This window comes from Agelaius tricolor, unplaced genomic scaffold (genome assembly GCF_023055355.1).
Source record: "Agelaius tricolor isolate 1412-34295 unplaced genomic scaffold, bAgeTri1.0.p SCAF_1, whole genome shotgun sequence".
In the NCBI taxonomy this organism is placed as follows: domain Eukaryota; kingdom Metazoa; phylum Chordata; class Aves; order Passeriformes; family Icteridae; genus Agelaius; species Agelaius tricolor.
The window spans coordinates 66,038,053-66,052,539 of NW_027269261.1; the positions used below are offsets into that span (position 1 = coordinate 66,038,053).

Sequence of the window (14,487 nt, forward strand, 5' to 3'; positions counted from 1 at the left end):
TCTTCACTGCTGGGTTTCCAATCTACTGCTACAGGCCAGGGCAGTTTTCTACAAAGACTTTGCATCCTTTTTCTTGCCCTTTGCTGCAAGGGGTTGAGTAATCCTATGTGAAATGAGAAGCTTTGTGACTTTTTTTGTTGCAACTCAGAAAGTGGGGCTTTGTTTTTCCAAAATCACAAAATCACAGAGTCATTAAGTTTGGAAAAGACCTCAAAGATCATCAACTCCAGCCTATGACTCATCACCACCTTGTCAACTAGACCATGGCACTAAGTGCCATGTCCAGTCAATTCTTGAACACCTTCAGGGATGATGACTCCACCACTTCACTGGGCAGCCACTTTTTCAGTGAAGAAATTCTTCCTCATGTCCAACCTGAACCTCTCCTGGCACAGCTTGAGGCTATGTCCTCCTGTCCTGTAAAATCCGGTAATATTGCTTGGTAACCAAAGCACATCAGGAGATTTCCAGGCTGCTGAATTTTGTATGTTGGGTGTGGCATAACTATAAACTCCTGGTTACTTTAAGTTCCTCCCTTTCTTTTTTCAAAGTGGTGTGTGTTCAAATTTTTTATCTCCCCCACTACCCCTGCCCACCACTTGGATCTTTGAGCTCATATTTCAATTTGTCAGTCATATGCAGCTCTTATTCAGGCCCAAATTATTTCCTGGCTGGTATTTCTGAAATCTCTGCTACTTAAAAGGCATCACCTTTTCCACGTTCCTTCTTGTCACCTTCCACTCAGCTCTTGCTCCAGTCACATCTTGGCTCCTCTAAGTGATCATATCCTTCCCTTATTGTGAGCATCTCCATCCTCTTCATCAGACAGCAGACAAATAATCAGAGAATATTCTGAGTTGAAAGGAACCCACAAGGATAATCAAATCCAATTCTTGAGTGAATGGCCTGTGTGGGGATTAAACCCACAACTTTGGTGTTTTTAGCACCATGCTCTTACCAACTGAGCTAATCTCAGGGTCATGTTGCTCTCACCTGGGTAATTACCAGCCTTTGCTAGCTGGGCACAAATACTTGGGATTAATATGGTCCTGTATCCTTAGTGAGGCAGGGACATATTTCAGCTGAGTTCCTTGTTGCAGTTGTTTGGATTTGATAGACCCAAACACAGTTTGCTGACTTGCACATAGATGCCCAGTTGCTCACTTTTAAGGACTACATATAATGAGGATTTTTTTAATAGTAACTTAGCACACATAGGTTAAGCACCTTGTTAATTTAGAACTTATTTTGGTGCATGGGAGAATAAGGTTTTTTCCTGCTGGGTATAAGCTAGTGGAAGATCTGTGGTCCTTCCTCCCAGTTACAGAAGAACTTTGGACGTGAGGCAGCAGTTACTCAGGAGCTGACTAGAAATAGCTCAGTGACAAACCAAAGTTAGAATGCTTCTGCTGCTGCCTTACCCAAAAGGAGTGCATTTGGACTACTAGAGTAAAAATAATCTCTCCCCACATCTACAAGCACATGCTAGGACATAATGGTTAAGAGTGGAAAATGGCTGTTTCAGTTGGTATGGCTGCCATCACTGCTAACTTGGATTCATATTCTTGTTTATACACAGGAACAAAACATACATTCATGTCACATGTTATTTTGCTCTCTTAAAATATGAATTAAACACAAGTATTAGTATATTGTACAATCCTGCAATGCAATATTTATTTCTGAAAAGCAGTGTTGGTTTTCACTATTTAAGGATTTAGCTGTACACAGAGATTTATTGTGGCAATTTTGGTTGGTGCCTTTTGATATCCACATCACTGTCTGTCTAGTTGCTGTTCTCTGACTGAAAAATGCTGTACATATAATAAATATTAATACAATAATTGTGTACATTGTTTAGCTCTTATGGTCTTTCAAGATAAGATGGGCTCTTTATAGGCTAAAACCACAAAAGTTTTTAAAAGCTTTGGAATCCTTTTCCCTATCCAATTTAATTCAACCATAATGTTCCCCATACCTTTCTCCAGCTTGGTGTGCAAGCTTAGCACGAGGACAACTATCCTGGCAGCAACAAACCCTAAAGGCCATTATGACCCCAATGAGTCTGTCTCTGTCAACATAGCTCTTGGCAGTCCCCTGCTGAGCAGATTTGACCTGGTTTTAGTATTGTTAGATACAAAGAATGAGGAATGGGACCACATAATTTCATCCTTCATCTTGCAAAATAAAGGTAAGAGTAGTCTTTTTAAATCAGAAGGTTGGGTTGGGGTTTTTGTGGGGTGGTTTTTTTTTTTTGGTTGGTTGGTTTCTGGTTTTGTTGCTTGTTTGTTTGGAGTTTTTTTGGTTTGTTTTTTTTTATTATTTTTCTCCATTTTTTAGTTTGCTGTTCTTGAATCTTTCCAATTAATCAGTGTTTATATTTTTGTCATGGTGGTTTTCTGCTGTATGGTTGTTCTTCAAGTAGATCACTAATTAATTAAGAGGGGTAGGCTGAGAACCCTCTACTTTTACTCTGGGATCATTTATAAGAGATTTCAGCCCAGGCTGCTCAGTAAGTGGATTGTTTCCATCTCAGACCTTTACGGTGTTTGATCTGCAGATCCTACATGCCTTGCAATTGTACTTTCTATTAATCAGAAACTTGATTCAGGCAGAATAGCTCAGAGATGCATGTGCTGCAGGGCTCAAAGAATGAGCAATAGCATTCCCCATGTGGAGTTTGTGCTCTGGAATGAGGGAACGCAGTGTGATTTGATTCTGACCAGCCCCTTCCCCATCCACATCATGGAACATGGCTTCAATCCCCTTTACAGATGAAGTGGTTAGAGGGAGCTTCTTCAGCTAATTCCTTTCCTTTCCAAAATATTTGGAAAAATGTTCAGAATATGCCAGGTAGCTCTTGGCTCCAAAAGAGTAGGTAAAACAGCCAGAGGATGTGCATACACTCATGTAGCATCTTTCATTTTAAGGAGTTCCTGAGCACTTGGCACTGCCTGTACCATCTGGTGGGCAGTGAGGCTGACAGCAGTTCTCTAGAAATTACTGGAGGCTTTACTGTGGATTATGATATGGGAGGGATTGGATGGTGTGTAAAATTCTGCACTGGAATTTGACCAAGTCCTTGAGGACTGGTGTACAGACAGCCAGTGTGCCCCAAAAGTACAGTAATGTGTCTTTCATAGTCAGCTGTCTGTTTAGCAGGAGTTCTCAGGAAGAAGCTTGATGTCTGTTGTTACAGAATTACTGACAAGGGTGTTGTAATGCAGGCTGCCCAAGCAAATCAGAGAAGCTGTGGAGCATGGAAAGGATGAAGACCTACTTCTGCCTTATAAAATGCATACAGCCAAAATTGTCTGATGAGAGCAACCTGATCCTTGTTCGCTACTATCAGATGCAGCGTCAGAGTGACTGCAGGAACGCTGCCCGCACCACCATCCGCCTGCTGGAGAGCCTGATACGCCTTGCAGAAGGTAAGGCCTTGGCATTTCTATTTTTAGGCTAACAATTAACCTTTATGAAAGGAATAGAACAGTATAATTATAGCCAGTAAGCAGAGTAGCAGCTTTTCCATGGAGGTAGGGATAGGTGGTTTAGGTGATTCTTGTATGATTTTGTTTTATCCTTCTCATCTAAAGAGCCTCGGGGTTGGAGATTTTGTGTGAGAAAGGGTGGTACATTTAGACTACCAAAGCCAGTTTTAATTCTGACATTCTCATGTATATAATAAATATTAAAACCTCTAGAAAAAGTCACATTTAAGAGAAAAATCTCAGAAATTTTGTGTCTTTATGAGAGGCAATCTCAGGATTTACTTGGCTCCATTTGAGTCAAATATTTGCTCCTACTCTGAAATTATTATAACAAGATAAGCGTATTTTTAAAATATTAATAATCCTAAAATTAATATCACAAAAAATATAACATATTTTTTGTTTCCTGAAGTATTAGTAGTCAAGCCCATATTTTGTCATAGAATTCAAAAATTTCCAAGTTCAGGTCATATTTCATTTACAAGAAAGAACTCAAAGGATGCAGTAAGTCTCTGCTTATTTTGTTTTATAAAATGGTTTTATTTTATAAAATGGCATCTCAATATTTTCAGGATGAATTTAAAAAAATGTACTGTATTTTGTATAGCAAGCATAAATGCAGTGTAGTGCCTCCTACTTTAGATGTCTGCATTTTGTTCTCTATTTTGAGGGAAAGACATTCTCCATTTAAATGAAAGACATCCCTAACTTTTCAAGATTCACATATAATTTGCCCATTCAGTGTTTCTTCCCTTCTTATCAGTTCATGAGATTGGGGCTTTTAGTAGGATTTTGTTCTTTCAAAGTATTATTTAGATGGTATTAACTAACCTGTCTTTCTATTGCTGAATAAGAACTGAGTGTGCTTCTATGGCCAATTAGGAAAAAGGCTTCATGTGGTAAATTATTTGCATTATATCTATTTACAAAAATCATTTTTATTTTGCTGAATGAAGAAAGAGAAGGAAGAAAAAAATAAAGCTATTGTAGAGAAAAGCATTTTAGATAATACCAAATCTCTGACACAGACCAGGAAGAGGAATAAATTTTTTATGACCTGTGATGAAAATTAGACCTTATTTTTTATTCTGTGGTGATCACATGTGTCTGTGTAAAGAAGGATGTTTCATATCACGCCTGTTGTGATATCCAGCACTTTACATTTTTTAACTGCAGAATTTTAAGCGTCTTTATTCTGTCACTGTAACTGCAATTTGAAAATTACACCCCATTGAAAAACTAATCCTTCCAGTTTTTGTTGAAATTGACATTGAAATCAAAATCATTGTATTTATTTTTAAGTTATGCCCATGCATGATTGTTTGAGGGCTGAAGAAATTTGAATATCTTGTTCCTTCTAGTAAAAAAACCAAAAAATTGTTTTTTGACTTCGGTAACACTTGCTCCCATTTATTTTTGATAGCTCATGCCCGGTTGATGTTTAGGGATACTGTGACTTTGGAAGATGCTGTAACTGTAGTGTCAGTGATGGAATCTTCTATGCAGGTAAGGTTTCCTGAAGACATTTCCATTGCTGCAATACCACATTTAAGGGATTCAGTTTTACATGTAGACATGTGCCAGCTCCCTTCTTCTCTTTGGAAAGGATTTTATGGATTCATGCAAAGTAGGCAATCAGAGACCTTGGCAAGTCTTTTTTAGTCCATCTTGATTGTTAAAATCCTTAACAGAGATTATACTGAAAAACCTGGATTAGGATAAAGGCCTGCTACCCTTTTTATAGACTATGCAGTCTAAGTGAAGTTTTGGCATACTGTTGGCTTTTGGTATCTACATTTTAAAGACATTTTGAGACAGAAAGTGTGTATATATCACTGTGTTTAATAGCCTCTGACAGGTTTTTCTTCCACAATGTTATATTGTCACTCATCAATTCGGTATGAGAGAACCAAATCATTCTTTGGAGCTAGTTCAAACAGTTTCCTAGACTTACAATTTATTTTGCCATTAAATAATTTTAAACTATTTTGGTAGTATTAGTAAAACTCAGAACACTTAGAAGACAAATTTTATTCTTAGAAGCCTTAAAATTCCAAAACTTTGGTTGGTCTGTAACTCCTGCATTCCAGTTATCGCATGGATTTATGTAATGTTTCTGTGCAAAAAGGCATTGAAAAAATGTGAAGGGTTAGATTTTAGTTTACTGTAGTATTGTTATTAGGATGTTGAAAAAGCAGCACACTTAGAATTAGTAAAAGAAATGTGAATCTGAAAAAGGGGTTTTTTAGTAGAAATATGGAAAATAATATAGACACTATTACTTCAGACAGAATATTTTTAAGATAAATAAATCTTCAGGCTTTGAAGTAGGAGAAAAATTACCATAAGCAGATTATCCAAAGTTTTATGTATGGGGGTTTTTAGCACATCTGAAATGTTTGTGTTTGACTCTGTCAGAGATGGTGTTCTGCTACTACCACTACTCAGCTGACTGGTGTGACCCAAAATGGCATTTCCTATGTTCTGTATAGGTTGATTTGAATATTTTAAAATTGAAACAGTTTTACAGAGCACCTGTTAGTTCAATAGGCCTGAAAGACCTTTGTGGAAGTAGATATGCTCCTTTTTTTGAGACAAAGCTCTTCAGGATAGATGCACAAGTCACATATGGCAGGTAGGCACTTGTGATCTCCCTTGTCCTTTCAGTGAGGGTTGAGAGACTAATTGCAGTTTGTGCCACAGATAATCTATTGCACAACATTGCAAATGGAATTTATCTCAAAAATACTACAGGGCCTGACCTTATTAAGTAGGAAAATTATTTCACTGTCTGCTGCACTTCATCTTGCACTGTTTTGAAGAACTGAGCTTTTCAATGACAGCACTGCATCAAAGTTAAATATGAAGCTGTTGAAACTGCAGAAGATACCACATTAGTCTTCATTAGCTGTAATTAAACCTGTAATTAACTAGATGGTAAATTGATGGGATGGTGGTTTTAAATTAATATGGTTTTGAATATTAGAACTCTGCAATACTGATTTTTTTTTTTTTTGGTAACAGATCAAAAAGTGAAACCTATGTATATAATAATAATAATAATAATGAATGTATCCCCTGTGTGTCTCTCTACATGATCAGCACAAGTAAAAGTAAAAGAATTGTTTTAACTGTGGGTCACCATTTCATTTTCATACAGGCCTGCCCTCAAGGGCTGCAGGTTGACCTGGCCAGGGTCAACCCACTACATTGTGTAAAAGTTTTTGTCTAATAAGAGTCAGTGAGAAATTTCCCTGAATTATGACTGCAGAAGACTACCTGGGAGTACTTGGTATGCTTACCATCTTTGCTCCACTCTTAGCTTCTTATGAGCAAGTAGGCAAACGTGTTCATTTTTGCTAGGAAAGTGCAAATTTGAGATTTGCTATTTAAGGTCAGATTTTACTTTCCTCCTGATAAGTATGAATAATCACTGAAGTAGTTTATTTTTGAAGGAAGTGGTTTATTTGTTTTATTTTAAAAAGATAGAAGTAGCATGCAAATCCTATTTTCAGAAACAGATTCCTTCTCTAGAAAAAATAAAAAACCACAACATTTTGTACAGATACATCCTTTGTTTGCTGATTAATTGTCAGTCTCTAGAATGAAGTTGTAAATGAGGAAGTGCCAGTATCATTCTGGAAGGACTGGCTGCCACCTTTTAGCTCAGCAACCTCCCTCTTTGACACTGTCTTTGCAACTTCTAAAATAAGTCATGTTCTTGCCAGTATAAAATGGAAGTTCACAGTTCTTCTGTGACTGAATATTTCTTGTGAGCTCTCTTGAGAAGGAAGACTGTCACATTTTCATCATCAACCAACTTCATTGGAGTTTTTTGTTTTGTTTTGCCCTCTAATTCACCTTTATATTTCTCTTTCCTACTTTGTTTTTGTGAGCATATTCCAAACCCCCCTGGCTTGATTGTTTCTTTCCCTCATTTTCTTTTGCTAGCATCATCTCCCTTCTTCTCTTGGCCATGTTTCCATCTTCGGTTTATTCTCTTTCCAATCCGTCTTCTTTTATTCCTTTTTATAATTTGTCTTTCCATTCCTAGGCATTTTACACCTTTCCTTTCCACTAACTTTCCTTGTAACGTTTTCTCTGTTGAAGATCCTCTGCCCTCAATTTGCAGTGGTTTTGTCATATGGTTTCCCTACTCTACTCAAAATGATATCTCAAAATCTCAGAGGGGCAGGTATCTCAGAGACATACCTGAGAGCATATGCATCTCAGAGCTGCAGCACAGGAATTAAGCTTCACAGCTGTCTTAAATTCACTTAGAATTTCACATGCACACACAGTATTTAAAAGAAGCTCCTTGTGATGGCCAAGCAAAGGACTGAAATGTCAGTGAGGGCAAGACATTATTGTAGCCCATGGCTGTATATCTCAGGATATACAACCACAGTCCTCTTTTTTTCCACTGGGTTCCTAGGTCAGATGTTGACAGTACTCAGTCTAAAAGCAACTATCTTTTGTCAGTGTTTTGCTCAATGAGTTATTTATTACCTTCTGTTGTAAAGGTAATATTCTCAATTTCTTAAAGTAATTTTCTTTGGAATTCATCTCCAGTGGCCTTGAATATTTCAGAAATACCAATTCACCTATCTTAACACAGTCCTTGCAAAGTGATGGGATGGTGCTACTCCTCTGATCTGGAGCTGAATTATGTACAGTCCAGAAAAAATTGTCCACTAGATCATATCCCTGAGAGATGGTTGGGGCCCCAGTTTCAGAGCAGCAGCACTTGGAGTGTTTGAGCACGTTTCCTGTTGTCCGCAATTTCCTTCTGTGCACATGCCATGTCAGGATCCCACTTAAAGATTTATTTTCTTTCTTTTCTTGACTGGCTCTTTCTGAATCACAAGAACTGGAGCATAGCATCAGAGGTGGAATCTGGTCCTCCTTGTCTGCTTTTTATTGTTCTAACCAAGAGACTGAGTCTCTGCCTCATTCCCTATGAACCTTCCTGAAGCAAATACAACAGAGGGGTTCTGCTGGAGCCTTTTCCATGCCAAGAGACTGGTGCTTCTATGTGGAACAAATCTATCATGTTTCTGAAGTGATGGCTGAAAAAAACCCAAGTGGTAACCTCAGTGGGATGCATTAAAGGTTGCATGGACAGCCTTAATTTTAGCATGTTGTAGTCTTAGAGAGCTTTAATTAGCCACAGAGTGATGGTTTTCAGTGTAATTTTTTTAATATAATATTTTAACATTGCAAAATGGCAGAACCGGAAATGACCACATTTGAAGATGTGTAATCCATGTGATGCCATAGGTAGCAATTTCTGGATCTAGAGACTTCATTGACTTTTGCTATTGTGCCCATGGCACTTGATACACATCTTGTTCATCAGTTGTACTGAGCTTTATAGATTAGACAGGAGTGGTAAATGCTAACTAATCTGTGGCAAAATAGAGGGTTTGTGGTGTGAGGTGTTTTTTTCCAAGAGCAATTAACTACAGAGCTATTCTAGATTATTTTTTGTGGAACAAATCACTGAGCAGATGCTCTTTTCCCAGTAAAAATGAACTTCATTTTTATAAGGTACAGCAAAAACTGTCCCAGATTAGAATCAATTACAATTCACTGGAATTATTCACAAATAGTAAGTTATTCTTAAAATGCTATTCCGAAATATTTCTGCCTAATAATTTACCCTGTGTTGACAAGTCTTAAGTCCAGGTCTTTTCCTTTAAGAAATTAGGAAAACCTAATTAAAACTTCTAGCAGTCAGAACTTCTTCAGTTAAAAAAATTCCTCACATAGGCACAATTTTTACAAGATATTTGGAAAATATCTTCAATCTTAATTTTCATTTTCAGTCATGATGTTCTCAAGCTTTAGGTGGACTTCCCATTCCATGTGTCAATAGAAATAAACAAGTATGAGTAAACTGCAAGCTTGATCATGTAATTCCTTTATGTTTATGACAATTTTGACCATGTGATCAGATCTAATAGGATTATTTGTGTGGATACAGTTAGCAAATATTTGCTACCTTAAGCTTTAAAAAATCTAAGGGAGAATTTCAGATAACATCTCTGTTGTTTAAATTTGGTGTTTAATAATAAAGGTAATTTCCTATTTTTTTTTTTTTTAATCTCCTTGGTGCCATAGGGGGGTGCACTTCTTGGAGGCATCAATGCCTTACACACTTCATTTCCAGAAAATCCAATGGAGCAATACCGAACACAGTGTGAAATCATACTGGAGCGGCTGGAGCTGAGAGATCTTCTGCACAAAGAGCTACAGAGACTTGACAGGTTGTGATACACAAAGTAACAAACTAATTCAGAAGGGAAACAGAATTTGTTTCACAATAATATCTACAAGGGATTCCTTTAGAGGACATGGATAATCAGGGAGATTGTTTTAAAGTGCATTCACAGATCATCACAAGATCACTTTTGCCTCTGAGTTATAGAATTTACAAATATTTTAATGATTTCCCAACTCATATCTCAATGTTATGCTCAGATAAGTTTCAAAAGTGCTTCTTAGAGTCAAAATACTGGATTATGTAGTTGAGCAAATAATTTTATATAACTTTTTCTATTTGTTTGGTAAAATACAGCAGATCTGCTTCATTATTTTTTAATCCACCTTTTGTATTGGGCTTGTAAGGATCCTTCCCTTTCTGTTAATGGACAATGTAAGCCTGAATCAAACTTCTGTTCTTTTGGGCAATTTTTCTTTTTTACATGCTGTACTTTTCACTGTTGCATCTCTATTTTTCAGCTCACTACAATAACCTTTAGGAAACCTATTTGTTGGTATTAATAGAAAAATTTTAATGAAATCTTTGAAATTTTAACCTCAGAGAAAAACCGTAGAAGTGGCAGGAAATAAAACTAAAAAAAACAAACAAAAACCCCACATTTTCTTCCTCAAATGAGATTAAGCTTTAAAGAAACTTGTTTTTCCTTACTGTTAAAGGAAGATAAAAGATTAATTTTGTTAAAATTAATGGAAACAGCTGGCAGAATTCACTTTGAATATTTTTGAGACTTATTTTGTAAATTATAGTAATGATGTGTTATATAACCACAGAGTCAACAGAAACAGACGAAAGTGAGATATCTTCAACAGACAGACAAAAGCTAGTTTTAAAACAGAGATCATTTATAGGGGTCATAGAAATGCAGGATGGGATGGGAGATCAAATACAAAGAGAGGATCAAGGCTGTGTTTGACCTTCCTGGCAGGAGCTCTCATTATCTGCTCTGAAGCTTTCTAATGATGAGGATTTTCTGTTGCCATTCTATAGTCTCTTCCATGATTGCTCCACCCAATGCCCATAAAGGTTTTCCCAATATCCCACCAAATGGCCTCTGCTGCAAATTAAGCTGATTTCTTCTTCTCTCAAGCAGCCTAGGGAATGCTAAATTAATGTCCTCTTTAAAACAACCCATTCTGTATTGCAAGATTTATTCCATGCATTCCCCCTAAACTATATTTCAAGAAAACAAGCATGTGTCATATATCTCATCCCTTCCTGATGAGTCATATAATTTCTGCCACATTCCATTTAAAAATTTAAGAATATACATGTTAGTAAACAATTAGAGTAATTATTCTAAATATGTCTATACATGTCTACATAGTGTTATATCTCTCCCAGAGCAGCGAAACTGTTTAGCAAAAACCAGATTGCTGTCTGCCTTGGAAAATACATGTTTAGGTACAATAGACAGAACATCAGCTATTCTGAGATTGGAGAGAACCCTCACTCAAGCACCTCTGTTGTTTTGGAGGGCCCTGATAATACTGATAGCCACAGACAGTGATAAATAAGTTTTATAAGTGATTTGAGATGCTTTTATTCTTTCACGTTTTTGACAAGTTGAGTATATAGTGATTATGAGAGAAACCCAAAAACAACCACTGTTCCAAGTAATACCCAGGTTTTCCATTCTAGTAACTCATGTGAGACTTTACCTGGCTCAGGATAAGATTGAATTAGGTTCCTGTTCTAGAAGATAGACTTAAAGAATGTGTAAAACCTGTAAGGGACTCTAGCAATGATTGTAAGTAGTGCAAAGCTGTTTGTGTCATTTTTATTTTTTTCTGTTTGGTTTCCCAAGGAAATGTAGTTTAGGTTTAGGTTGCTTTCTCTGTCCATCTGCCTGCCTTCTATTGGGGACACTAAATTCTGCCACTTTCTCTCAAAGGTGCTGAAAGATCACAGCTTGCAACACCAGCTTTCAGAGCTGTGTGTGAAACTTAATAATATATTTTGTGACCTACATTATTTGTAGCTTTCCACCAGTCATGCATGTTATGTATCACTAATGCAATGAAGAAAGAAAAAGGAAGAAAATTAATTTGCTATTGGTTTGGGTTTCTTTTTTTATTGTATAGATTGCAAAAGGAAAATTCATTCCGGCAGCAGCCTGAAGAAACAGATTTCAGTACTACCACAAGGTGCTCAAATGAGGGTGCATTTGGGCAGTCAAAGCAAAGGTCTCAGTCAGAACCTTCAAGTCAAGAAGGGGATAACTCTGGGCCACACACACCTTTACTTGAAGGCAGCTGTGAAGGGAATATTCATCTAGAACCCTTGTGCAACTCAGCACATGCTAATAACAAAAATACAAGCAGCCTGGCATGGTTTGACAACATGGAAGAGAACAGCATTGATGCTGAAGAAAATTCTCAGAGGAAGTCTCATGTGCCCAAGGTATCTCCAAATAATTTGTCTTCAAAAACTTCAAGTTCTGAAAAAAGCTCTGCTTCAATACCAAGGAAACAAAATGGAATAAGAGAGTCACCAGCAGCTGTGGATCTGCCTGCTCCTCTGAACCAAAAGGACAAAGTTTCCAAGTTAAGGAGGAAAAGAACTGAAGAACACAACTGTTCTTCCTCAGAAGATAATATTGCAGAGCCAGCACCAAGTGCTAGTGTGCAGGATTCAGTTATTAGACAACATGCTTCTAGAAGCTGGAAGAGGCTGCACAGGGAGAAGTCATATGGATTCTTTACAAGTACACAGGACCCTGAGGCAAAGGCCCTTCCTTCTGTATTACCTGCCTCTGGCCTGGCAGATCTCTCAAGTGATGCAGATTCTGTGCTAGGAGAAGAGAACAGCACATCAGTAGCAGCAAAAAGTACAGCAGTTTCCATAAGAAAAAGAAGTAAAGATCAAGTAGTGAAGGAAACAAAGGTCGTGAGTTCCCATGAGCAAGAAAGTGGAAGTCCCCCAGCTGCTAAATTAGCTAAATTTTCTTTCAGACCAAGGACAAAGCTTGGTCATTCTTCAGAGAAGACAAATGAAGAATTTTCTCATTTACCAAGTGAGACTATTTTTAAGCCAGGAGAGCAGGTCCAGGGAGAGCAGCTTCCAGAAGAATGCTGCCCACCTGAGAAAAGCAAGATGACATTGACTCGCTTAGGAAAATGTAGTTTGGAAAAAGGATCAATTGATAATAAAGGGGTAGAAGAGCAGCAGAGTCAGGCCTTAGGGACAGAGACCAGAGAAAGTGCAGCAATATGCTCTGATGTCAGTTTTGATGCTGTGCCACCTCCACCCCCTGAGAAGAAAAGGGAGGCAGAGGAGAAACTGGGTGGTCCAAGCACAGGGAAGGTGCGCTCCAGCACATTAGCTAAGCTCTCCACCTTCTCCTTTGTATCACGTCCTGAGGCAAAATCAGAAACCTCACCTGCTGTTAAGAATGACACCAGCAAGGAAAACCACAGCCCATCACTGCAGGTGCACGTGAGCAATCCTAGCAAAAGGAAGAGTTTTGCATTTGGAAATTCTAGTACAGCCAGCGTGGTCACAAAGACATCTCTCTTCTCCATAGCAGAGCTGGATGATGCTACATTAGATTTTGATTGGGATAAAGAGGTTAGGAAAAATCCAAGCACGTAAAATTTCTATCCTCCCAATTATTTAACATGCAGTTCTTCTGAATCTTCACTCTTCTATCACTTGTATCCATGGTTTTCAAAGCATTTAATGGAACCATCCTGGACCTGTGAACATCTTTCTTTAAGGGCCATATATTTTACGTAAGCAAGAACTGTGTGTGCTGCAGGCCTGATTTGGCTTTTAGTTTTCTCAACTCTTCCCAAGACTGTTTATCTCAGTTCATTGTTTTGACTGAACTGATGAACCCTAAAGACTTGTATAGCTATGTTTGTGTGTCCAGAGTGAGTGATCTTGCAGAAGAGCAGTCTTAATTGTCCTTCCAAGTGACTGTGCCACTTTAGAAAAATTATGGCACTCAAGCTATGTCGTTATATTTTGTTCATCTGTATGTGCAATTTGTCTCATAATGCCTCAGCATTACCAATATTGTGATCTATCATCATGCTATGGTAAATGTTTCTGTATTATGAATATCATGACAACTTTGCTTCATCTTTGATTTGTCACACAGCTGATGTTGAAAACACAGATTGAGAGCTTTTGGTTTCTGATTTTTACTTTCGGTTTTAAATACACTGGTTTAGATATCTATGTCTCTATTCTAGGTCATTTTATCAAAACTCATCTCTGTAATAAACACACAGTTCCCCACTGCAGAGACAATGAATTTCAGGTGATTGAATGGGAGTTGTCAGTAACCAGGGTAACTTTAATGCAGGCATTAAGCCCTGGCAGATAAACTACACTTCAAACCTAGCAGCACAGTGAAGAGCTTCCCTAGTGTAGCTGGGTTCTGAGTCAGATAATGTTTACTTGGATATTTTAATTATTATTAGAGTTTTACTGCATCTGATCTGTAGTTTGTCTTCTGTAGCATGCTGCATCTTGTGCCATACATTTGTCTGATGGGAAGTTAATCTACTAATGCATTCCATATTTACAGAGAAAGGTAAGCCTTAATTTTCTTCTAGTGACTTGCTTGGTGTGTTTCTTCTGTGTTTGAATTCTCTGCAGAATATTCTTGTTATAACCTGCAAGGTAAACAGAGAATGGAGGGGTTGCTTACTGCACGGTAAATCCCTTGGGAGACTTGCTAGCAGAAAGACCTGATTGTCTCTT

At 37.7% G+C, this 14,487-nt stretch overlaps 1 protein-coding gene across 1 annotated transcript in view; it reads left to right on the top strand.

The window, feature by feature from the left end:
* MCM9 (minichromosome maintenance 9 homologous recombination repair factor) overlaps positions 1 to 13,995 on the top strand; it is a 47,963-nt gene extending 33,968 nt beyond the window's left edge. Inside the window, exons 8-12 of the mRNA XM_071437941.1 lie at positions 1,989 to 2,191; positions 3,228 to 3,431; positions 4,915 to 4,997; positions 9,615 to 9,760; positions 11,859 to 13,995. Of these exons, the coding sequence (XP_071294042.1) occupies positions 1,989 to 2,191; positions 3,228 to 3,431; positions 4,915 to 4,997; positions 9,615 to 9,760; positions 11,859 to 13,368 (2,146 nt within the window). The 3' untranslated portion in view covers positions 13,369 to 13,995. The remainder of the gene's footprint in view (positions 1 to 1,988; positions 2,192 to 3,227; positions 3,432 to 4,914; positions 4,998 to 9,614; positions 9,761 to 11,858) is intronic.
* Positions 13,996 to 14,487: the final 492 nt, after the last annotated feature.